Here is a 27,994-nt window from a genome sequence, read left to right on the forward strand (position 1 = left end):
ATATCTTCATTGACTACCAAATGTTCACCCTACGATATGTCAGTAAATCTCTGAACACATCATTAGAAGCATTTAATTTTAAGAGACTTGGAACACAGTCTCTGCAGCAGTCATTTGATAAAAGCAGCAGTTGTATGATGACTAATTTTGATATTTTTCACCAAAAAGCAATTTGTATTAAAGTTTTTTTTAATGATATAAGTTCTTATTATGTAAAAAAACATGCAATTAAATCTACAAGTAAAAATTGTTTCAGAATTTGTGTTAGCTGCAAAAACTGTCTGGATGAGGCATCCGGCCCCTACAAGCCCCCACTGTGGTGCAGACTGTGGGTGGTATATGAGTAAAATGTAAGACATGATGAAAAATGTAATTTCAATAAATTTCCAAAATAGTAGACAAAACATATTAATTGTGGTTTGAGCTTTTAAAATTTGCTTCTATATGCTGATTTTATGCAGATTATACTTGTATGATGTCAGCATGATTGAAAAGTCTTTTGTCTGGTAATGCATTTTATTGGCAAAAAATGTAAGCTTTTCTTTCTCCACTGAAATCTTTGCTGCCTCAAATGATACTTTATTAGGATAACTACAGACTACATTGTCAGCTGATGTTTAGAGATGATTTTGACTACTTGCTTACCATGCATTCGTTGTCATGATGTCATTTTTGTATGTTTTAGTAATTAAAATATACTAGCTGCTTCAATGAAGTTGAATATTAATGACTGTAATAGGCTGAGATGTGTGGGCTCAATAACTTTTAAATAATAATTTAAATAATATAGCAGTTTTTTTATTGATTTCAAACTGTAATTGGAATATTGCATGTCTAATAAAAATAAAACATTATATGTAGTTTTTATTAGGGATTTGTTTTAATAAGTTTAAATCTTATTTAAGGGAGAAATAGTATGAGGAACTTTGCAGTTAACTAAGAACCCATTTTGCCAGAAGTACACAATAATAATTACAGTTTGAAACCACAATGGCTGCTGTGCAGTTTATTTGGATTTTGTTTTTAAAATAAAAAACTTTTCCTGTTGAAATCCAGTAGAGAGCCAAAAAACAAAAGGATGACACTGTATCCTTCTGTTATATTTGTTTTAAGTTTTGAATTTGACATTTACTCAATCAATTTTTAACATTTAATATAAAAATGGATGAATATAAGGTTTTCTACTTTTTCATGCACATTAAAAGGAGTTGGAAGTGGCCATTGGAGACAGTGACTTTGAATATCTTTATGTAGTATTTCTTTTGTTGCCTCCGCATGATCTATGCTGCTCATGGTGCTATTGTAGTCGACCACAGCACAAGGCTTTGTAACCTGCTTGTTGCCTTTTGCCTGTAAAGTGACTGTAGCTGCATTATGTACAGTGTTAAGAAGACAAACATCTTTCTTGTCTTTCCATTTCAGCACAAGTACTTTACCCTTTTCCCAAGCTACTAGCACACCTCACTGTTATTTAGCTCTGCCAAAGTCTTCAGGCATGTCACAATGGTTAGGATGCAATGTTCTATATACGTCAGTCTTTCTTTGCAGCAAGATGTCAAATAGCTCTTGTGAAGTACAAAAATTGTCCATGGTTACACAGTATTCTTGATCCAGCAAAACATCTATCAAAGTCAGTACCAATGACATAGCAACACCATACAGATTGTATTTTAAATCAAAAATTGACCATTTCTCTGTGTACAGAACCGAATTCCAAATATATCTCATTTTAGATTCACAAAGCTCATAAAGCTTTATGCCAAATGTTGCTCTTTTTGACACGAAGTACTGTGTCTGTGAGTCTGCCCTTATAAGCCATGAGACTTTCATCAGTGCTAATATCACTGTCTGGAATGTAAACACTCCAATGACCTGGTATATCTCCCAAATTTACTTCAGTTTGGGTGCTGGATGGGTATTCTCATCAAAGACTTCATTGTTAGTTAAGTGCAAATATTTCATAATTAGTGAAAACCTACACTCAGACATAATTTATCCAAAGAACAGCAGCACTGACAGCACTTTTACAGCCCGATTGATTCTCGGTTCTAGCGCTTATACAAGACACATCTGTACAGTTGCCCAAGTGACACTCTGGACTAACGCTTTTAGCATGGTTTTCGCAGCCGAATAACACCCGGGTCTAACACTAAGGAAGCTACTATTGTATGCAAATAAAAAAGTTCATATTTAATTTTTATTTTGAAGAGAAGTTTATATCTATAGAACCAACTCAGAATTAATTGTTAGTTAGCATTTTAAACACGGGGTGAAATTAAGCTGTAATTAACTGGGTGTAATCCTGTTTGACAGAAACTGATATTTTTATTACTCATCTTTGCAACGTATGCAGTCAATTGAAACAGCCACCATTTTAAAAGAAGCCATAACCAAGATGAGCTGTACAATTGTGTTAGTATAACACAAAGTAATATAAAGTGCTTACTTTTTTGTGTTTGTTTAGCCACTATTCAAAGGCAGTCATACTTTTGCTGAATGGTGTTTCTCATAAACAACAATCTTACTGCCGATGTCCACCAATATTCATTGTTGCACACAATTTATTTATGACCATGCTATACCATTTTCTAAGCTCGTATAATTCTGACAGGGTGCCAGTCCATCACAGGGAAAACACACTCACACACACACACACACACACACACATCACATTCACACTAGGACCAATTTTAGGACCAGTCCACCTACTGTATCCTACATTCCTTTGGACTGTAGGAGGAAACCAGACCACCTAAAGGAAATCCATGCAGACACAGGGAGAAATTGACCATTAGGATAAACGTGTTCTCTGACTCAGTGTATCACACTTCAAGTTACTGTACTTGTAACATAAAATTAGATTTTTTCTTTGCTTGATGAAATGGAATGATGAAATGGAATATGGTCATCAGCCATGGTCAAATTAAATTTCTTTACCTTTGACATGAAAATACAACTGATTATGTCAGTTACTATTAAACAACAAAAACAAGCACATACATAAGAAAAGGTAAAACTGTATTCATGTTATGTACAATGTGTCTCATTATGTGTTTCAATATCACATTAAATCTTAACCCACTGATTTGTGGATCGCAGATACTTAAGTCTGGTTTCTTTACAAATTAACAATTATTCATTAAATTTTGAATATACAGTATATTTTTCACAAAAGTCTTTTCTTGGTTAAATTTGTTATAATGTGTTATAATCTTGCAGCCTACCTTGGGATGTATTGGGCCTTTTTTTACGTCATGACCTGATCTCTTGTAGAGTGTGCATGATTCAATCACTTGTCAGATTCCTATCTGATTGTATGATGCAGAGGATGAGCACAATCATGACACTATATATTTGATCAGGCTCTAAAAATGTTTTTTGGTGAACGCCAATGATGCTGCTTCCTGTTTTAAACATATATTACAGATATTTTTTAACTTTATCTTGAGCACAAGAAAAAGTTTTATTTTGGCATACTATTTATGACACAGGTACAAGTATTCTTTCTAAATAGTCAGGGATGCCTTTAGGTTGTACTGTACATTTTATGGTTCTTTTTACCACAGCTGCTTTCTTTCTTACAATTAAAGATACATTTGCGTTCTAGTAGTAAAATGTAAAGGTGCCCCGTTTAAGCTATCTGTCAGCTTCAGTAATTCCTACAATTCAAATTTCAACTCAGTGTGTATTTCTGCCAGTTTATATACATTTGAAAGCCACCATTAAACCCCAACTATTGTACACATTTGTGAAAGGATAGCTCATTTTATTTGCTGTGTGATACATTTTCAGTTTCATGTATAATATTATTGCAAAGACCTCTGCCATTGGTTTTGTTGATAATTAGATGCATGTGCACTGCAAGTCAATGCTAAATGTTAATTGCCATGTTAATTACCAATATAACCACATCTGGAGGAGTATGTCATCAGTGGCATTCAGTACAAAAACTCATGAAAAAAGAAAGATCACTGCTGCTAGGTTAACCTCTGATAAGATTAACATATCCCTGCTATTTTTAATTTTTACAAAAGTTGTTTACATCAAGCTTTTTAAATAACAGGCCAAGTTGAATTTAAAGTGTTAAAATTAAAAGTCAGTTTTAAGCTGAAAAGTTTAGAGACAGATGCTAACATGTCATTATGGCTTTTGAGTTTTTCAATGTACTATATATATAGCACTATATAATGTACTATGTAGTTGTGAACATGGATATTCAATGAATGCCATTTTGAAGGTAAATTGGGATAAAAAGAAAAGGAACAAGCCCCTACAATTAACTTTTTACTGCCTTTTTATTTGAGCATATTTTGTTCCAAACCCAGACATCCATCCATCCATCCATTTTCCAACCCGCTGAATCCGAACACAGGGTCACGGGGGTCTGCTGGAGCCAATCCCAGCCAACACAGGGCACATGGCAGGAACCAATCCCGGGCAGGGTGCCAACCCACCGCAGGACACACACAAACACACCCACACACCAAGCACACACTAGGGCCAATTTAGAATCGCCAATCCACCTAACCTGCATGTCTTTAGACTGTGGGAGGAAACCGGAGCGCCCAGAGGAAACAAACCCAGACATGGACACACAAAATGTTTTTGAAATCCATATTTAGGGACCCCTACAGTTTTGATTTTGAAGCTTTCAGTGGATCCAAATGGTTAATTATGGGGTCCTTGAACAGGGCAGTTTATGGAAAAGCATGATTTGTTATTTATAATTAAAACATAAAAAATAATTTGAACAACAGTAAAGCAGGTACGAGAATCAAAATATTTTTGACCAACATTAATATAAAACATAGTTATGAGCCTCCTTGAAATTTGTGTGCTGCCCTTACATAATTATCAATAACCAGTGATAATGCCAGTTTTTGTTGTGTGAAAGTGTTAACAAAACACTTTAACCTCTAAGGTTCTTTTATATTGCTGGAGTAAATACTGGATAATGCCTAAATTATTACCTTGATTTACATGTACACCCCATAATACCTACCTATATGACCGTCTCTCATTAGTCATTCTCATCACAGATGGCGAGGCCTGAGTCTGGCTTCCTCAGTTTCAATAATTCAGCGATGTCTGAAGTAGCCCTAGCAAGGGCAAGGTGTTGCTGTAAAGAGCTACATATTCAAAATAGAGTATCTTAGCTAAGGCCAAGAACTGTGCTCCTGTTGGGATATCCCTGTGCAAGGGCTGCACAAATTAAACACATTAGCAATATGTCCGAGGTTGGCTACCTCAGCTTTGATACCTTAGCAGAGACAAGAGTCTGGCTACCTCATTGTTACCCCTGAAAAGTTTGCTCAATTACTCTAACAGAGACCAGAAGATTCCCCTGCCCAGTTACTTTTATTCTTAAGTTTCTGTGATCGCTACCTTTGAAAGAGCTAAACAAATAACAAATCACTTGAGGGAGCAAACTGGAGCAGATAATATCAATAAACAAGGCTCGTTTCAGTGAGGTAATAGTCATACATAATAATAATAATAATCATTACATGTGTTTATTTGTAGAGAAACCAAGCATTAAATACTAGAAGTCAAATGTAGAAGCAAACACACAAATCAATGTCCATAAAAGTAAGCTTCACTTCAATACAACTAAGTGAGAGAGAGAGAAAGATGTCTGTGTAATTTAAAGAGTGCATTCTTCTTAATCCAACTGAAGTGTTCTTTAAAATTATGCGCTGCCTTATTGCTGCAGCCTTTGTAATTGTATTTTCATTTTGGAAGTGGTGCTGCACTTTTGTCACCTGACACCATGGTGTTTTGCTGTGACTTCAGAACTGCCTACACCCTCTCTCTCATACTAATGCTGCATTCTCATACTAAAGGCTATGTGTCATTCCTTTATTTTAAAAGCCATATGTCATTTACCTCTCTCAAAACAAGTAGAGCATCTGCCTCACATCAATAGAGGTGCTATCTTTTATACCATGGCTTGATAGCTATTTTTAGCAAGTTATATCAGTCAAAACTAGACAACCGATAAGTTCCCTTGGTCTTTATTACTGTGAGCCTGTAATTATTTTATGCTAATTATGAGATACAAGTTAAACAACAAGAATTAATATTTCACATCTTCTTACAAGCATGTACAGGTTGAGTATCCCCAGGTTCCAAAATCTGAAATGATCATAAATACAAAATTTTATGAGCACTGACATGATGCCACAAGTAAAAAAAAAATCCTCTTTTATAAAATTTTACTTGCTATATGTGCAGATTCAAAACAGATTTATTATTTCAGAGTTGGAAGGTGATTGGAGGGCCATCCCCAAGTCCCCTGTGAAGTTTAGAGCACCATAAAACAACTATGCATGATGGATGATCCAGGTTGGGGAAGGAGAGCTCCTTGCGAAGCATCGAAAGCCACAAGGAAACGACTCGTGATTGACAATGCAGGGTGGAATTGCTTGGTGAGTGGTGGGGATATCCCATAATGCATCAAGTAATATGCAGTGAAACACATTCAATAATTCAAATATGCAGTATTAGCCTGTTATATAAATCTTGTTATAATATTGAGATTATTGTCACTATATCTGTTTTAAACTGTATAAATGCATTTTTCATTTCTTTTCTGTAAGCATGCAGAGCCGAGCCAGATTTAGTACAGAGTGTCAACATTCAGAGTTGCTGGGCCAAGCATTAGGATAAGACAGACAGGGACACCTGGAGGAATGTGTCTCAGCCTGAAAGAGAACTGAGTGTTATTTAAACCTGCTGTCTGATATCAGCTAAAATCTTCTATCCTTGTTTGGAAATGGGCTCTGTGCCACCTGGGGGCTTGCGTGTGGAAAAACCCTATAAAGCATTCTGGAAGATTGCTAGCCATTGGGAGACTCGACGGCCGGACTACTGGAGACTACGTTGAATTGGCCCAAGAAATCCTTCCTGCGCTGTGACGAAGACTGCAAACTCCATACACAAGGCCCCCACCCTTAGACTGAGTACTGCGGTGTGTTTCCCCCGTTATTTATGCAGCGTAAGCCGATATTAAACAAAAGCTAAGTTCATCTTCGATCTCATGTAATCTTGTAAACCGTCATAGTGCATGCCGGGGGGGATAACACCTTTTTAATTTATAATTATTTAAATCCAGGTTAATTAAAACGCCGCAATTTAAAAGAACTTATTTCCGAGGAGCTAAAACCTCATATCGGAAAACATAGCCCTCTTAAAAGGGAACTAAAATACACTTGGAGGTTTGATATGTTTGTCATATCAATACACATAATAATGGCTTGGTGATATGAATTATTATATATGCAATTTGCCATTTAGCTGGGTTGGCTGAATTTCCTTGCTTGATGAAATTTGTCTTCAAGATATCTCATTATGTATATGCAAATATTCCAAAATCCAAAAATATCTGAAATACTTCTGGTCCCAGGCATTTCAGATTAGGGATACTCAACCTGTACACACCAGTTAGTTTATCCAAGCCTAAACATAAACATTTTAATAGATAACACTTCTTCCTAATGTTTGCTTTACATTTACATATCTTTCCCATAATTATTGTCTAATTTACATATTTTGTTCTGCATCCCAGATTTCAGTCCTCTATTCAAATACAGTACATGGTTATTCCCATCAATTTGTTTAGCTAATGGTTCAAAAGAAGAACAGATCTAACTTACCCCCTTTTCTCAAACCTGTCCCATAATATTGTTAAAAAGTTTTAGTTTTAAACCTTTGTAAGCCCATCTTTTCTGGCTCCTGTAGGGAGTGAGCCTTTGCAACTCCTGTGCTGTCAGCATGATGTCATTACCTGCCTGCCAGATCATTTTTGCTAAATTCCTGTTTAAATATACACAATTTAAAGTAATAATAGTTTCCCCTTATGGGCTCTATAATATAGTTGTATGTCTCGGACAGATAGTTTAGTCACTTAAAATCCATTTCTTATCTACATTATCCTGAAATAAAACACTCAACTTAAATTTTACAAGACTCTTTTCAACTGAAAAACTCAAATTTATCTCCATTACAATGCCATGATCTATTTCTCACCAGTTTGATTTTTCACTCTAGTTTATAGAAGTCTGAAGCTAAAATATAAGCACACCATTTTCCCATAAAAGTGAATGCACTTTATAATTATCTGACAGGTACTTCTGACACATTTGATGTTGTTTATTAGAGCATATTCATGCCCTAATATACTGTAATTTCCTACTAAATTATTGAATTTATTAGTATGAAATGAGTGACCATTAGCAAACAAGAAAAAGTGAAACACAACTGAATTTGAATTAACAAACACGTTTTCATTATATTTTTAACTGATAATGTAAATCTGATTTTTTAAGAAGTTACTCTTATGCAAATATGCTAACTATGATTAGATGCCAGATTTTGTGTATTACAGTATATCTTTTCCTTCTCAAAGCTCACGTTGGTAAGAATCATGAGTGACACACACAAACAGTGCACAATGTGTACTTTGTTTTTACTTGTTGTGAAGGGGGCAATGCTGTATAATGGCTTAATTTCCAGGTAACCATTCAATTTATTAGTACAAGCAACTAATAATGTGCACATATTTTAAATGTGCAAATGAATATATTATTTTAATATTTTCTTTGACATTTTTGGAAAATGTTATTCTGTTAAGAAACTGACTAGTTTCATCAAATCATAATTTGATGTTTATGCATTACTTTGAAAATATAAATAAACCATATGGCATTTATTCCCTTTCTGTTTTCGCACCTGTAAAGACATATGCTTAAGTTGTTTGGATCCAAACTGGCATTTCATGTTTTGAAGAATTTCAATAATTTTACTCTTTCCTTTCTTATTAATTTACATGCAAATACTGATTACTCCATGAGTGCAATTTTGAAGATATTGTATTGTTATATGCTGATTTGCCGTTTCATACATTGTTGTCACTTCAAAGGATGACAATACTACTGTTTACATATACTATGCATTCATTATGAAACACTGAAAGCCCAAACAGATAAAGGTCCAATGCTACCCTGTGTATTTATGGCTGTCATGTTCTAGTGGCTGCATGTTACCATCCATGAATATGTCAATTTAGAACAAATAAGAAAATGTATGCATGGTGTAACATTTAGGTGCATTCAGGGACTTAGTTAACTAATCTGAAAGTTGGAGTATTTTACATTTTTTAGATATTTTATCATTAAGTCAGTTATCATTTTTTTTTATTAAACTTTTTTGTAAAAGTGATTCATAATAGAAGGTAATCATATGCGTTAGCAGACTAGAAAAAGTGTGTTTTTTAACAGTACTTTACAATCTTTTCTAGTTAAAAATGTAGCCCTAATGGGCTTGTGGTGGCTCAAAAGCTTTCATTGACCAGAGATTACAATTTAAATGATGTACAAATTGTTAGTGGATGGTTGTGAAAGGTCAACAACTAATTGTAGTTCCAATTTGTTAAAACATAATAGTTTAAAAAAAAAAAGAAAAAGAATGTGATGAGGAATTAACTCTCTTTTGAAGACTCAAAGTAAAATTGTTGGCTGCTGTGGACCATAATGGATAGCAGATCTGGAGCTTTGCCAATAAATTTTAATGTCAGAAAAATACGGAATTACAATGTTCAGATAATGCAGCCATTAAGTTTTGAGTGTAATTGTGGTATAGTAATGTCCGTGGCAATTGTGCCATTTAAAATAAATAATTGGCTTGGCTCAGACTTGTGGGTGTAGCACTCCAATGCGCAGTCGTAGGTAGTTCAGTGTTGGCAGTGAATTGATTGTCTGAGAGTCAATGGTCAACAGCTGACCTGACTGCACGGGCATGCAGTAGTGTCTTATTAGGCAGAGCACTTGTTTCCACATGTAGAAAAGGGAGCCTGAGTAGGTGATCAAAAAGGAAAGAAAGCTAGAGGTTAAAAGGACATGAAAGAGAGAAGGCAGGATTAGGAGAAGAGCCGGTGTGAGGAGGGGAGGAGGCAGGGAGCCAGGGAGAGAGTCCCAGTAGAGGAGCATGTAGCCTCTGCTCAGGAAGGGACTGAGGGTCACTCCTACTGAGCAATCTGGGGAGCAGGAGTGACTGACTGCTCCAGGAGGGCTCCCGTATAAGGCCAAGGAATAGGAGTGGTTTGATTTAATGGAAGGACAGATTCCTCCCACTGATTTTAACCTTGTGTTTATGGATCAATTTATTATTTATTTAGACTTTTAATCTTTGTACATAACCTGTTTTTATTGAAATTATTTCTTTATTGAAGAAGCACTGCACTTTGAAAACTTTTTTGTATGGTTTTAATAAACTCACAAAGCACTTGTGTCTTCATCTTGTTGCATGTGTGTATGACCTCATTTGTCTGGCTTATCCTCAGTCTATGACAATCAACAGTTCTGGGTTCAACCAGGACCATCACAGTAATGTAAATACAAAACACATATTTGTTCAAAGAGCAATGCTTATATGATTATTACCCTGTTACATTCATTTTTAGATAAGTGTTTTTTTTTACTTTTATTTTTAACTTACCTCAAGTGGTAGAAGCAATGAAATAATGTAGTAGAGGTGGAGCTTGCGCACCTCTCCTGCTGTTTGACTAATCAGTTTTGCCATTAGGAGTGGTTCTCAGTCGAGTAAAAGGGGAAAATATACAAAGTATACAAATTGAGAGACCTTTCTTAATGTAAATTTGAAAGAGTAAACACATCCACAATTAAGGTCGCACAGAATGTTTCTCTGTTTTAAGTTTGTAAACTGTGCAATAATTTTCAATGGTAAATTATGACATTTCATAAATGTGTACAGCATGCCATATTCATGCTATTTCAATGAAAATGTAACTATCCTGACAAATTTCGTTAAAGAATAAGTGTTCCATATTTCAACAAAATTGGACTACTGAGAGCTGAGTTGTTTCATCAGGATTGAGAGACAGACAGATGTGGTAATTGCAGTAAGAGCATTATGTATTGTATACAAATAAACCTACAAAAAGAGCTACCTGATAGCACAGACTACCTAGAATTGTTTAGCCACTCATAATAAAGAATTCGATTTATAATACAATAACCCAGCATGCTCATAGTTTTTTGCTTAGATGATGGGACCTTTATCATTAACATCTTACAATAAAAGTTTGTATTAGCAACGACATATATTGTTTAGTGGATTATTTCCCCAGTGGGCTTGGCAGAGAACTCTCTGAGCATGTGTATAGCCTACTGGACAACATTGACCTAGATGTACATCAGGACAAAGACACAGGTAATTACAGGTTTGAAATTGTACACAAAAAGTTTAATGACTCAGTGAAAATCAAAAAGGCTAAACATGCCTCAAATCTTGGTGTTGTAAAGAATGGCTTATACAGTGTTCATTGACATTGCATGATTTTTTTAGAACAACCTATAACTGCCTTGCTCAAATAGTTCTTTTGAAATGTAAGAGAACTTGTAACAGGGCTACATAAAATGTCAAATGTGTTTGTTCAATGCTTATAACTGTTGTGTTTATCTGACCTTTTTCCTGCATATTTGAAGAAAAAAAAGTGAAGAAGAGTTTCCTTCTGCAAACCGCAAGGATGTCAGCAATTACAACACTCAACCTTTTTGGAGGTGGGGGGTTTCCTGTTAGATTCGGGCTGTATACAGGACTGTGCATTTAAAAAAAAGGAGTAAAGGAAGAATCAGAAAAAAATTGATTTATCATAAAAAATTCAGATATCATTTCACTGAAAGGAACAACAGATCATTACATTTCATCCAATTACCCACAGCAGTAAGGTGACCTGAACTTTTTATCATCCACTACCCATGGCTTTCGGACTGCTGTCTGGAGTCACCAGTGAGACTGCTTTGGTTCATGTTTCAGAATAGCCTTGTTTGATCTATGTCTCTGCTGTCATTTCACCATTTGGGACTTTGCTGGCTTCCATCCGTTTTTCAATCTCTGCATTGGACTGTGTGTATGTGGGTGTTTGCTCTTTGTTTTGTAAATATTTATGTTTCATGGTGAAGACAAGGGAGGTCTGGGTCTGTTTTGTGTTTTTCTTTTTTATCACTATAAATTTTTCCATCTACATGGGAATCAGGAAATGTGGTGTGTGTGTGTAATATTTAATAATTACCTGATATATACTTAACCATTATCTTTGACTCGTTTATCTGGCAAGAAATAGAAGGGTAAGTATAGTTTGTTATGGCTGAGTGTGGACTCCAGCACAACCAGAATGTGTAATTCGCTGTTATCAGAGCATAAATGCAGTTGTTACAAACTGATGCACAAGAAATGCATACAGCAAAAGTTGACTATTATGAGTAAAGCTGAGATAATGTTATCATTTTGAATCCCTTGTAAATGGAATGAATATTTGCACATTTTACAATCTATTATTTTTATTTCAAATTTAAACATTTACTCAAGCCATTTTAAAAATTACAATAAAACTACCTGTCATTTACTTAAGATGTACTACAGTAAATTAATCAAAATTTTGAAGTGAAGTCATGTATACACAGGTTTATTAAAACTGTACAGTAATTAAATGCAAGTATAAATGCAAATGTAACACTGTAGATAAGTACTTAAGAAACAGCATGTCCTCAGCAAGATTACCAGTCTCATTTTAGTTTATTACAACAGCCTCCAGATGACAGTAACTTCCAGAGCCATAACAACAGATGGGCATTGGCCTGAGAAGGAAATCATAATGGGCTGCACTATCTCAGTCATCCTATTTGCCCTTGTCATTATGTGTGTTGCCTGAGTTAATTACAATATCAGTCCCTACAGGCACATTCTCCAAGGCTTTGAGAAGCTCACCTCATAGGTAAGAATGAACTTCAAACCATATAAGTCAAGGTCTCTTGTACTGAAGAAAGAAAAAAGTAGTTGATAAATTATGCTTCACAATGTCCAAAACCACCACGTCAACAGTTACAGAACAGCCAGTGAAGAGTATGGGGAAATTCTTTGACTGTGGCCTGCAGTATACAGCAGCCATCCATAAAACTAGCAAAGATCTTGAGGCTTGGCTTACTAAGGTCAACAAGTATGGGTTGCCAGGTTGATTTAAGGTGTGGAAATACCAGCACACCATTTTACCTAGAGTTTTGTGGCCATTGCTACTAATCAAAGCTTCCATGTCAACTGTGCAAGCTTTGGAGAAGATCAGTAGCTGCCTGGAAGGTGGCTTGGTCTGTGAAGGAGTTTGAGTGGCACAGCTCTGTAAGGATCCACCAACATTCTACAACATCCCTTCGGTGGCACTGCAGAAGAATTCTTGGTGACACAAACAAGAGATGTCAAACAGTACAGAGACTCTAGGGTCCCCAAAGTAACAGCAGCACGTATAGAAGTCTGCACAGTTAGACAGTGGAGTGTGGCTACGGAGTTAGAGATGGTTGAATCAGGGCTAAGATTCAAGATTTAATTAAATTAAGTTAAACAAGATTAAAGTTAAAATCTGAAATCTGGAATAGCAGAAAGTATAATGTGACTGTATAGTAAGTTAAAATGAAATACTGTATATACTCGCAGATAAGTCGGGACTTGATTTTACCGTATAATTTCTGGTATTTTATAATGTCGGTTGTATAAGTTGAATACGGAAAACTCACGCTATTGGTCCAAGAGATTACGATATGCTAATGCCCACCTGAGAGAGTAACGACGGAGCACACTGCTTTTTTTTCTATGTGTTGTGCCTACGTGACTACACGGTAATACCCAAACTATTCTGAAACAACGTTTGCACTGATTTGTGTTTTTTGTATGTCACACCCTCATACACCTTTTTCGTAAGAGCATCCCTTATCTATGATTGTTTTAAATTAAACATCGTTGAAGTAGCAAAAGAAATTGGTAACTGTGCTGCTGCAACAAAATTTGATGCTTCTGAGAAACTGATGTGAGATTGGAGGAGGCAAGAAGATGTAAAAAAATGTAAGTGTTGCATTTTTGAACGGGCGTATAAGTCGGGGTGTGATGTTATGATCGATTTTTTGGGTTTCAAGACCCAACGTATACGTGAATATATGCGTTATACAATGAGTTTTAGGTTTGAATGTTTGTTGGCATGTCAGAGTTTTGGGTAGGTAGGCTTGGCTTTAAACCAAACTGCCAGGTCAACAAGGCCAAAAGAAAAGAGTAACAATTCCTGCTTCAGGAAGAAGTGTACAAAAGTGTAGAGGAAGTATGGGCCAGAAAGATGGTGGAACTTGGTCAGCAAGGAGCCTGGACAAGGTGGGAAAACGTGCTGCAGCAAAACATCACTTGCTCAGATTTCTGGTGAGGTGGCTTCCATTGCCAAGCGCTACAAATCTACACATCTCAGGTAAAGCAAAGCACCCTCCTGTACTCTTTGTGCCAGGAGAGGATCTCTTCAACATATTCTGAGCACTTGCACCAAATCCTTGGCAGAAGGGAATTAACACTGGCTTCACAACCAGTTAGTTGGTCAAGGCAGTCACAGAAATTGTCGCTATGGTGGTTAAGTATAATAAATACTACCCTGGCAAGAAAACCATCTCTTTCCTGATTGAAAGAGAGAGGCCTCATCAACAACCATGGACAAGTCAAAATCTACTGCCCACAGTGCCAGACAGGCAGTTGAGAGAGGACCTGAAGAAACAACTTAAGTTCCCTGATCACATCACACAAATATCTCTCCGCACAGACTTAATCATCTTCTCAGATTCCACTTAGAAGGTGAGAGCTGATAGTGCTATGGGAATAACACATAGAGGAGGCCCAAAACACCATAACAGGAAACTTGCAAAATATCTGGAGCTAGTGGAACAGTGTAGGAGGATGTTTGCAGGCTTACTGTGTGCCAGTTGAGGTGGTCTCTTGGGGGTTTTACTATGTAAAGCTTTAACAGGCTTGGCAATCACCAGAGCAGCAAAGAGATGGGCCATATATTCCATCGCAGAAGTTGCAGAGAAAGCTACTGGGAGGCTCTGGATAAAAAGGGTAGGCATTTAGCTCACTGCTACTGGGACTTGATCTACCCCAGCAGTGACTTGTAATTCCTGATCATCTTAGGAACATCACTGATGATGCGTCCCAGTGCACCTATGAGGTTTATCTAGCTGCATTTAAGATTCACTTTCATAGCCTAAACTGATTTTTACTAAACATAATGAAACATGCTTCAGCAGAACTGTCCCATTGTAACAAAAGTTGAGAAAATTAATCAAAAATAAATCAATAAGGGAACTCTATAATGCTTTAAATATGAAATGTTTCCACTATAAAAGTTTGATTTAGAGTTAATCAGAGTTGTGTTGGGGATTTATTAAAAATAATAACTTTGGGAACTTTGATTCATTTTATGGAATTGATTTGTTGATTCAAATCACTGAAATACTCTATGTATCTCAATATAATTGCATTCACTGTTGCAGAATAAAACCAGTTTTAATTTCGATTATATGTAATTACCTCAAAAAACAGTAAATGCTCTGACACTAAAAATACTACTACACTTCTAGATACCAATTAATGTAGAAAGTCTAATACGTCTTTGGGTTTTGAGTGAACTACAAACAATTTCTGTTGTGTTACTGCTCCATAAGAATAAAAACCAACAAATAAAGAATCTAAAAATCATATTCTTCCTATCCTTTATATAACAGAACTTCTAAGCGCTGATCAAAAAACAATTTTAAATGACAACAATGGCTGAAGCCATGCAAAGCTACTTCTTTTAAAGCTTATCTGCCATTCAAGCAGTATATTTTTGACCTGAAATAATGATTGTGCCAATACTTTACAAACATTCTATCATAATAATGGTATTCTCCTATTCAACTACTTTCTCATCCTCTTGTTTTATTACAATGCATTCATCAGAGACTGACATTTACTTCAGCATAATGGAATATATTTTTCAGATCACTTGGCACCTTTTCAGATGCACATTTCTAAACCAACAAAGTGCATACTGTTGAATAAGTGACACCTTCCACATTATATAAGAAATGACTTGCTGTTATTTTCTAAAATTAATAATTATGAGAATATTGTGTATTGTATTGTATCAGACTAAAAATATAAAATCAATCTCCATTAAATGTGTTTACATGTATTATAAAGATCACCAATGATGTACAGTAAAAGCTATTTAAATATAACGCTTCTGAAAGCATATATAGTAAGTCCTTCAATTTTCATTATGCCAGTTATATGAGAGTATTGAAATATTATAATATATTATGGTTAAACAAAAAATGCAGAAGTCTTTAATTGTAATTTATATTACTTCTCTGCTCTCTGACACTTTAAAAAATGAGGGCCCAGCTTTTAAAGAATACTTTACTAATGTTGATTTTCCTCTGAAAGAAAATTTAATTTCTGAAGTCAATTGTCCTTGCATGACACTGTAGCACAGTCATTAGTGCTGCTGCCTCACAGATCAAGCATCCTGGGTAACAATTCCAAAGCCAGTATCTGTGTTTGTGGAGTTACTCCCTGTATCCATGTGGGGGTTTTCACTCTGACTGTCTTACCACATCCCTAACACATGCATATTAGGTTAAATGGAAAATAATGGATGTATTACTTGAGGTATTTTAAATGGAATATTGAAGTTCGGACATAGGTTTTTTTAAAAAGGTGATTCATCTAAAGAATGAAATGTAAAGGTTCATAAACATCTCCACACCATTTATGTCTCTTATGTAACTGTTCTTACATCTGGATAAGAGGGTTTAGAAAATGGATGGATGGATTATATTAGCTCATCGAGCCCTGTGGAATGTGCATGAATTGTTTGTTTACAAAGTTATTTTGGAAAGTACAAAATTTATGTCTCACCTGTGGTAAGCATGTTTATGTGTCAGTAGTAGTGTGTGAGTTTTTAAATAAAAGCATTGTGTGTAGTCTCAGGGGGGTGTTGGTGTGTGTGGTAGAGGAACTGAGCTGCACTGTGGTATTTATGAGGAGATTGGCTACACTTCCATTCAGGGGCTCATAATCAATGCACCTACACCCACTATAGTATAAGAGGAGGCACTGCAAGATAAACAGAGAGGAGATCCAGAAAGAGATCAAACAGAAAGAAAAGAAAGAACGGCTGGAGGTTAAAGGGAAAGAAGAAATAAAAGGAAGATGAGTGACAGAATCACGGCAGCACCAGTGTGGTAGAATGGAGCCAAGTTGTCAGGAAGAGGCCCCAAAAAGTGTGAGCAGTTGGCACTCACAGAGCAGGGTCACTTCTGAGCACCGCTCCAAGAAACTCCCATTGAATATGAAGGGATGGTGGCAGGAGAAGGGAGCAAGGCCCATGGGGTCCACCACTGAATGTTGTGAGATGGTGGTGAGAACAAAAGGCAGATTGAACAACGACTGAGCTTGCTGGTTTATGTCTCCCCTAGCTAAGGAGACCATAAAAGGGACAGCAGATGAGACATTAGTTTTAGAGGGATGCAACAAGACTCATGATAGTTTTTATGGATAGATCCTGACTGTGGGATTAACGTTCAATTATAAACTATTTATGGATTGTTTCTTTACAACATTTTAACCTCTTATTAATTATTATTTGGTGACATGATTATTTATTTGGATTATTCATTGGAAGATCCTGCACTGTAGTTTGGGTTTGGCACTTTGAATTTTTTGGATTGTTTATCGTAAAAAGAACAAGTCACTTTGCATCATCTTTTGCTGTATGTGTGTGTGTCCTCATTGCCCGATCCATCTTGGTTTATGACTATCGAAGTCCAGAGTTCAAGAGAAGTATGCCAGCTAGGGGAAACTTGGGCATCATATAATCCCAAAGGATAGCTAGAACTGTGGAGAGCGGAAGACAAAATTGTGCTCTAAACCTGACAAAAATTACCATCAAACCAGTGATAATATTCACAGTAGTTGACAAGAAATAATAATGAAAACTAAAGAATTATTAATATATTTTTCTTCCTAGATTGTTTTATTTGATTTTGAGTGACCAAAGTTAAATGCCTAGTAGCTTGATAATATTTATTTTTGATTTTCCTACTCATTTTTATATTCTTCTTCCTCTTTCTAATTCCAATATAAAACAATCGTTCTGATTATCACCATCTCCCTCTGCAAGTGGTAATGCAGCAAAATTGTGGAGTGCTTTGTCCACCAAAAAGTATTTTACTTAAAAGTAGATTGTTAGTGTGGTTTTAACCTTAATGGCTGTTTATTTTTTCATTCATATTCTTAAACAACTACTGGCTTCCCAGCAGCACTGAATTTAAGTAATCTGGGTGCATGGGAAAGGCACTATATAAATAAAATGTATTATTATTATTATTTTAGTCCATCTCACCAGCACCGTCCCAGACACATCCACACTCATACACAGCCAATTTACGAGTAGTCCTAAGTCAAGATGCATTCCTTTGGGATTTGCAAAGAAACATGAGAACCCAAAAAACCACACAGATATGAGAAAAAGTGAAAACGTCATACAGAATATGCAGAGGGCAAGATCTGGACCATTGACTCTGGTGCTATGGAGTAGGACTGCTAAAAAGTGTGTCACGGTGCCTAGCAATAGCCACTGATTTGTATCGATTTTATATTTATTTTAATTGGATCTAAAGAAATAAAAAATAATTATTTCAGCCATAATATTTCCAGTCTAGATGGGTAAATACAAAAAGAAACAAAACCAACATGAACCTCTGTATTATTTTTAGTGTAGAAGAGATTGTATATGTAGACATTAAACAATTTATAGTCAGGAAAAAGATCAAGCTTTATAACTAGGTAATCCTATACAAAAAATTATAAAGGGACAGGTAAGCTCAGGTTGAAACTAGGAGTACCCATACAAAAGCAGGGTATTTCACATTAGCGGGAAATGTAACTAAATATAAAAAGAGGTCCCAGAGTGAAAATCTGACAAACCTTAGGTAGATGACAGCCACCTTTAGACTACACATACAAAGTACCACTTCCTGAAAGGAAAAGGAAACAGCTAAAAGACACAAGTCTTTGGGACACCCTAGGACACATTATTAGGTAAAAAGTCATAAAATGAACAAAAATTATATAAATAATTACTATTAGTTTAGAAAATGCCAGTGGCAATGGTAAGTGGAATGGAGTTGCATAAATTTCAAATGTTACCAAGCTTCGTGGGACTCTATAAGCCCAATAAAAAAGTAGGACAGTTCACATCACTTCAGCCTGCTAAGTTCTACAATAGTCTAAACACCAGTGGGGATGTGGAAGTCAGTAGAAGAGTGCAAGATATATCCATTGTTCTACATATTACCATGGTGCCCCCTATTTGTTAGCACTTTCTGCCATCTATAATATTGGGGTTTGAGTTAGTTTCAAGCTGTTCTTTGATTTCTGTTTTGTTTACTCTTGCTGGAACATGACATGTTTATTGTAGTACCACTTATGTTTTACAATTTATTTTATTTGTTCTAAAATATCTTTTTTAAAACATAATATACAACATACACAGCTTATGTGTGATTCTCACAATGTAAAACTAAGGATGTGCTTTTACTATGTTTGACATTGTTATCTGTGCTTTATTTAAACCAAATGAGAAGAAAATAGAAAGAAGAAAACAAATCACAGAAGTTCAGTATAGATTGAGCTGCAGCCGCAGCTTCTATAGCCACATACAATCAGGGAAATTTTTCTCCTGAATATACTTCTGTGAAGTTGAGAGGTACTGGCAATCATGTTTGTGTATTGCTCACTATGCTATTTTAGAAGGAATAAAAAAAAAACAACAGTGCATTCTGAAGTGGATAATGATTTTTATTATGCCTCAAGAGGAGCTGCTAAGAATGCTCTGGAATTTTTTACCTTAAGTTGTTTTCTTAGTTTCTCCGCATTTACATGTACTTATTTTGGGGTTATTATCTTGTTATATAAGACTTTACATTAACTACTTACATTCAGACTAATGCTAATATGGTTGTTTATATAATACATTCCACGGGTTAATTTTATTCACCTAGTCATTGCCTATTATTTACTTTGATATTGTCCTACTAGAAAATCTATTATGTTGTTTCATATTGTCATCTTTCATTTAGCAAAAAAGGTCAAACAAATTATGAAATTAAAAAGTTCTATCTATCTAAATCGGTCATTCACATTACAAACACATTCCTTGTTTCACTATGCAGGTGGTTGAGTAAAGAATGTAAAAAATATTATTTTCTTAATGCCTAATGAGTAATTAAAGCTATCAGTCAAAACAGATGCAAAATACCTTAGTGCTAAAGAAAACCCAGTCAAGAGCACATAGTAGGTCACAATCAGAAAAATCTATCACAAATATTTTCATTAAGAAAAAATCAAAGGTCAAGCAAGAGTTAAATCCATAAGTACATGTAACCCATATTAACCTGCATTGAGTTAGGGTAAGCAGAAAATTCACTATAACACCTTGCAATACTTGCAGGATTCAATAGAGTGATCTCTGAACATTTTTTTTTTGTAGTGGAAGGGAATTATTTACTACAGTAGGAAGCGTCACGTTAAGTACAGAGTTACGTTTGTTAAAGAAAAAAGAAAGAAAGAAAAGGAGGCAGTTACAAGATAGACTGTTAAGCATTTAAAAGAAAACTTCATATTGATATTGAGAGACACTGTCTAATTGAGTATGTGAGTGGCAGCCTAAACGAGTAGCTCCATCTGTGTTACAACATTTTTCTTTCTCTTCTTTACTTATAGCGTAGAGTTTCTTCTCAACTGTTTGTCTACTATGTGTGCTGTGCATTTGTTTAAGTATACTAATGATTACGGAACTTTTTTCAATGCAAGTGAGAAGCAGGAAGTTTGATTACACCAAGGAAGGTACTTGCACTCTGAACTAAGAGATGCCCTGGCAGAGTGCAGCTCATTCCGGAAGAACTAGTAGTAAAGGCAAAGTTTACCAACATACGCAGAAACTATAAACCATCTATTTCTATCATTGGTAATGGGGAATGTAAACCCGCTGGTCAACAAGATGGATGAGCTAGGAGCACTAGTTAAAAACCATCGGGTCTATTGGGAGTGTAGTTTGTTGTGTCTGACCGAGACATGGCTAACTGAGAACATTCTTGATGCAAGCATGGATATTCTGGGGTTCACAACAGTAAGAGCTGAAAGGGACGCTAAACACTGGCAAAAGCAAAAGTGGAGGACTCGCACTGTTTTTTTCAATCAACATGCTTCCATTATGTCAGATTTTCTCAAAACACAAGGGGTGAGCTATCACAGCTAAGCACATGACACACAGCTTTATTTATAGATAGCACCTGATGACCCTGATGCTCTTGGCTCTCTGATCCAATGCCTTAACAGTATTTCTGATTGGATGAGTAGTAAATTTCTTAAACTAAATAAAGAAAAAAAAAATCTTAGTGATTGGCAAACATGGATATAGTGAAGGCATTAGAAATAAAATTGATCCCTTAGGTTTAAAATCAAGGTGGGGGTAAACAATTTAGGGGTAATCACTGACTGTGACCTTAACTTTAAAACGCATATTAACCAGGTTGCAAGGACTGCATTTTTTCACTTAAGGAATATAGCAAAAGATAGACATCTTATAACTTTACAAGATGCAAAAAAATTAATTCATGCTTTTGTTTTTAGTCAACTAGATTACTGTAATGCACTCCCAACAGGACTACCCAAGAAAGACATCAATCAGTTGCAATAAGTACAGAATACAGCAGCCACAATCTTAACTAGAAAAAGAAAATTTGAGCTACAACCCAGGGACATGCCACATGCAGAAGGTCTCAGATGATACTACCATTGAACAGTGTGTCAGTGGTGGACAGGTGGAGGAGTACAGGGGTCTGGTGAATGACTTTGTGGGATGGTGTCGGTCAAACCAACTGCTGTGGAACACTTCCAAAACAAAGGAAATGGTTGTGGAGTACTGTAGTTCTAGATCACCAGTGACACCTGTCACCATTGAAGAGGGTCAACACCTATAAATAACCCTGGAATGCAGTTGGATGACAGGCTGGACTGGTCAGAGAAGACAAAGGCTTTGTTCTGGTTTTCTAAGGAGGCTGGGTTCCTTTAACATATGTAAGAAACTCGTGCAGATGTTCTATCTGCCAGTGGTCGCCAGTACTTTTTTCTATGCTGTGGTGTGCTGGGGTGTAGAATGAAGAATAGAGATGCTGATTGTATTGATAAGTTGATCAGGTGAGCAGGATTTGTAGTTGGCATGGAAATGGACTCTTTGGTGACAGTGGCAGCTGCTATCTATTATGGACAATGAACATCATCCACTATACACCACCATAATTAAGTAGAGGAGTTTGTTTAGTGGTAGATTGATATCACAGAACAGCAATACAGATAGATACAAAAGATGTTTTGTCCTGAGAGCCATTAGACTCTTTAACTCTTTCCAACAGGGGCAGGGGGTGGTTGATTTCTGGTCATGATGCTTCTTCTCTGCTCATAAGCTATGCACTACATTTGATATCTCACTATTTGGTTACTATTGTATAATATAACTTTATTCATAATGTGTCACTTTAAACATTTTACCATATCAGCATAAGCCATGTTACTTTTTTTTATTTTACTTTAATGTTATGTCATTTTAGTATTTGTCACTTTATCATTATTTGCCACCTGTTACTTCGGTAGTAGTATTACCTGCACATTTCTCATTGAACTGGCATTTATGTATGCAGCATCTACATTACATTGCCCCCTATAAGAGTCCAACCCCAGTGTACTGTGATTGCATTTGACAGCCCGTTATTTTTATAGTGTGCACTTAAATGTATGTAACTTGGTATAATTCTTAGCAACTGGTACTTAAATTTCCCTCAGGATCAATAAAGAATCTATCTATCTATCTATCTATCTATCTATCTATCTATCTATCTATCTATCTATCTATTCTATCTATCTATCTATCTATCTATCTATCTATCTTTTTATCTATCTATCTATCTATCGGTGGCGCAGTGGGTAGCTGCTGCCTCGCAGTTAAGATCTGGGGACCCGGGTTCACTTCCCGGGTCCTCCCTCGTGGAGTTTGCATGTCCCCGTGTCTGCGTTTTCCTCCGGGCACTCCGGTTTCCTTCCAAAGACATGCAGGTTAATTGTTTAGTTCCTGCGGTGGGTTGGCACCCTGCCCGGGATTGGTTCCCTGCCTTGTGCCCTGTGTTGGCTGGGATTGGCTCCAGCAGAATTATTTAATGGATGGATGGATGGATGATGTTATAAAAGACTTTTGTGAGCTAAAAAAAATAACAAAACAATTGGAGTTACATAAACAAACCTTTATGGTTAGTGATTTGTAAATGAGCTGAACATAGAAATTGTAGTTAGCAAGAAAATGAAATAAGTTCAGGCTCAGAATTATACTTAAATGTCCATTATTTGTAGTATGTCTGTTTGTATAGTTTATTCATATATATTGTATTAAGTATCCAATTGTGTATACTGCTATACAAATTAGTCAGCCAGTTTAAAGTAGAAATCAATTAAAGTTTCTGCACTGCACAGATTTTTTTTAGATGCTGGTCTTTTTCCAGCGCACATGGAATTTAAACAAAGATGGTGAGCCAGTGACTTCATAGAGGGAAAGTGAAGGAAAAACACAGAGAGTAAAGTGTTTACAGCCAACAAGGAGAGGAGGAGGCAGTTAGGATTGCTGCACCCACCACATGACAAACCAACTCAGGATCCCAGATTAGGACCCAAGTGCAGCCATGCAATGGGTGACACCTCAGCACCGCACTAGGTCGGATGGATTGGAACAGTGTGAGATTTTTTATGGTGGCTGGAATGCCAATTCTGCCACCAACCCCCAGGTTTTTCCCTGCATCCCATGCAGGGCTGGATGCAGATTAACATCATACCCAGGACGGAGCAATTGCAGGTTAAGGGCCTTGCTCAAGGGTCTAATAAAATAGGGTCACCTTTGGCATTTACAGGATTTGAACCAGCAACCTTCCGATTGCCAGTGCAAATCTCTAGCCTCAGAGCCACCACTCCGCCCAACAATAACAAGGAAAAAAAAGATTTTGCACAAATGGAACCAATGATATTTTTTTTCTTTTCAAGATCTCAATTTAGTAGCTAATTTACCTGGGTTGTATAGTATTATTTTGTCTTAAGCATAGTCTTAAGATTTTATTAGCCATTTAGGAAGTTCTTTTTGTTAACAGGATAGAGTTTTACATTTCTTAAAAGGAAAATGTAAAATTAAGGTAAAATCCTCATATATGTGCTATATAATTTTTTTAATAAATATATTGTATGTGAGTTATCACTTTTTAGTTCATCCTTACGAAATTAAATGTCAGATGGTGTTACATACACAATTAATAAGGCTTCTTAAACAATTCATTTTTAGCTGAACAGGCGTCACGTGCGGTAATTCAAAATAGTTTTTTGAGCTGACACCTGAAACATTTTGCATTCTGCTCAAATAAACAGCTGCTGCTTGTCAGAATAGTCTATGCAGAGAACACACAAAAGGCAGATGATGCTTAGGAGGGTTGCAACATATGTATACAAGAAGAGACTAGGGCAGCCATCCAGGCTGGACACTGGCGATCTTTAGAGGCGATCAAGCACAAAAAATTTGTCATCATCTGGCTATGGTAAAAAGCATTGCATTCAAACAGAACAGTTGACTCCGAGTTGGGAATGAACAAGAACATGACTGCCATTGCCCCACTGCACAGAGACCAGTAGTAAGGCAGTTATAAAAAAAACAAACAATCTAGATTGCTACTAATCTGTGAGACTGATAGTCAAGATAACATGAGAGGCTCATCTAGACAGAAAACAATGAGTTGCCATTTGACGTGGAATAGTCAGCTTGATAGGAATGAAAATAAAACAAAAAGCTCTAGACTACTCATTTTTTTCTGTAGTTTATGTTCAGTTCATTGCGCAACTTCTTAATCTAAAACAAAAACAAAAAAAGGCTTCCTTTTTAAACAAAACAAATGACACTAAAACTCCAATTGTCTTTTTTCATTGATTTTTGTTTTTTCAAAACAAAAAACTTTGTCTTCTTTCATTAATATTTTCCTCCTTTTTAAAATCACAAGTGTTTCTGTTGCTTGAAAGTTGAGTTTACTTTTCTTAATTTTGATAAGCCTAAAGGAGCAAAACAATGTTTTTATTTTAAGTATGGACGAGATCAGAGGCAACATAAGAAAGAAAAGTTTATATAAGATGATAAATCTTCAAGGGCTTAACGTAAAAAAAATAAAGTTACACCATCAAAAACAAAATGAAAGCAAATTAAAATAGTTTCCCAAACACTTCTTACTGTCTCTGCTTTATTACACCAGGTATTTCTTCAGTTTTCCTCACACATAACAAAGATGAGAAGGTGTTTTGATTTGAAACTCTTAATCTGGCCCAGTATGACTTTTTGCATATGTTTGTAAGTATGGTTGGTCAAGCTTACATACTGTAAAGTTGTTATTTTAGATTTGATCAGTACCAACATATGTATCTATATTTTATAAAAACATTTTTTTTTACAATTTTTGGGTAACTGGCTCCATTATTACCAGTCTTTCTTTTGGTAATATATATATATATTTTTAAAACACTTTTCATGTTTGTAATAGTTACTCTATAAACTAAATCAGACACTTCATTATTTGTCATTGTATTAGTGATTATTGTTTACCTGCAGATGTTTTTACTACTTCTGTGGTGTTCCTGAGTCCCATGAAATCAAACTGGTAAAGTCTCCAAGACTTTTGGTCTGCTGCTTCTACAGAGTTTTTTCTCCACTGGTAAACCATTTCATCTCTGGGATATCCATCTGCAGTTAAAGAGAAAATGTGAAACCTATATCATTTTAATGTATTATTACTGTTCTGTTGAATGGGTTTGCATAGAAGACTATTTTCTTTGGACACAAATTAGCAATGAAACAATATTATACTTATTATTATATTTCAAGTTATGTAGTGACTCAATCAGAAATCGTGTTTATTTTACTAATGAAGTGTGTACATAAAACAGATCACAAATAAGGACCAGTCTGAAACAATAACCTTCAAATAGTATAAGAAACATTATGCTACCAGAAGACATACATGATAGTTATTGGTCATAAGAAAAATAAGGCAGTTACAAAGAATTATGAAGAAGGAAGGGTCAACAATACAATACACCATATATTATCAAGGTGATTCCTAAAAATATACTTCATGGTATTAATATATTCATAAACAAATGCCGTCATTTAAATAGCACAGAGAAAGCAGATATTTTATACACATCTGATCCAGAAATGTGCTTTTATTATTTTTGTACACTGATGCAGAATTTTGCAAATTGAACACAAAGAAAAACAGTCCTTTAGCAGAAAGAAAGTCCTAGCAGGTGAATGAAGATGTCATTAAATGTTGCATGAGGAAATATAAAGCTGCATACATATTGTAACAATACAAAACATATTAAAAAAGACTCTACATCCACCTCATTTTTAATGGAATTAAAGCCTTAAATATAGAATGCTTTCACTTGTAATAGTGGGTGAATCCAGACTAGTCCTATGAAATGGCAGCCATCTCAGGAAGACTCTGCTAATCAGTGATAGACTGAAGTGGGAGTTTTGTGGTTCAGCTGGTTGGTGGTTTTGTTTCTATGTGGTGCTTGGTGCTCCTTTCATAAATGACTAGAGCACTTTGTATGTTAAACTCATCCTGTTCCATCACACAGTAAAGAAAAATTTGAATTTCAGAGACATAAATGTTTCCATTTTTAAACTTCTTTTGAACAGAATGGTCTCTCTGCCATCTTTTTATATACAGTATAACAATTCTCTTGTAACCCTGGGAAATATTTCCAAGTCAGTTTACTTTGATATTATACTTCTTACTCCTTTATATTACTAGCTGTGCATACCTAATGAAAAAAGGTTGAACAATAAATGTAAAAATATTTGATATGATATGATTAATAAATGTAATAAAATATTTTTATTAATTTGATCATTGGTTGATTAATTGATAAACATGGATACTTAGTAAATTTAGTTCATTACAAATTTAAGTGTAAATATTAAAAACATTAAATCTCTATTTATTTTATCAAACAATATTATTGTGCACTATGTATGAATACTTCTATAGCAGATTAATCAACATACAGTATATCTATTAGATAAATGACACCAAAATCTATTGGTACCAAATCCCCTACCATACCCTACCATAACCCTACCCACTTCTTTGTCTACTTGTGATTCTATAGGACCTCTTTATATACTACATTTCTTTAATTACTTTCCTCACCAGCTATCATCACCTTCACATCTTCTCTTCTTTTGATTCTTGATAGAACCAAATAAAGCTGGCCATGTGCAAACATTAGCTGTGTGAGATATAACCCACCTATTCTAAGGTCTATCCTGGTCTTGTCTCAGTGTCTTCACATGCCTCAACCTCTCTTGCCTTGGATGTACTCTCAGTGTTCCTTCTATGCCTCTCCTTGGTATTATTGCATGCCTCAATCTCTCTTGGCCGGTAATTCCTGTCTCGATCACATTTCCATAAAGCCAACTTCCTAGGCTCTGTCATTTCAAGGTTCCTTCTTAGTCAAAAAGTGGACAGGAGGCTATCACCAATTGTTACCCGCTGTGAAAATATTGTTCATATTCTTGTGAATATTTCTCGTCTTTGATGGTGACTTGGGTTCTGCCTCTTTAATATTTAGGGATTGAACTTTGCTTGGTAACTTATTTGCTTTGTTGTCTTTGAAATGCTCCATTTTTAACTCTTTTAGTAAAAATAAATAAATAAAAATGGTCACAATCAAGAATTGAACTTACCACCTCTACCACTGAGCCACCAAAACCAAACTGACCAATCTGATTACCCACAGAGTCTGCACATACACAAAAATACAAACATACAGACAGATAGACAGACAGATAGACAATAGTATTTACAGTATTATATAAGATAATAGAACCCTCCCCCCAATTTAACATTCCTATATTTAGCATTTTCCTGCATTTAAGCTGTTTTTCGATGCTGTTGTTAAACATAAAAACAGGCTCTTGTGTGAA

At 35.6% G+C, this 27,994-nt stretch overlaps 1 protein-coding gene across 1 annotated transcript in view; it reads right to left on the reverse strand.

Annotated features, from left to right (window-relative positions):
- The window catches only part of LOC114650417 (gamma-aminobutyric acid type A receptor subunit gamma3), a 1,188,096-nt gene that overhangs the window by 108,917 nt on the left and 1,051,185 nt on the right, over nucleotides 1–27,994 (reverse strand). The window contains exon 12 of the mRNA XM_051927200.1: nucleotides 25,601–25,738. Coding sequence (XP_051783160.1) covers nucleotides 25,601–25,738 — 138 coding nt within the window. The remainder of the gene's footprint in view (nucleotides 1–25,600; nucleotides 25,739–27,994) is intronic.

This window comes from Erpetoichthys calabaricus, chromosome 4 (assembly GCF_900747795.2).
Source record: "Erpetoichthys calabaricus chromosome 4, fErpCal1.3, whole genome shotgun sequence".
NCBI lineage: Eukaryota > Metazoa > Chordata > Cladistia > Polypteriformes > Polypteridae > Erpetoichthys > Erpetoichthys calabaricus.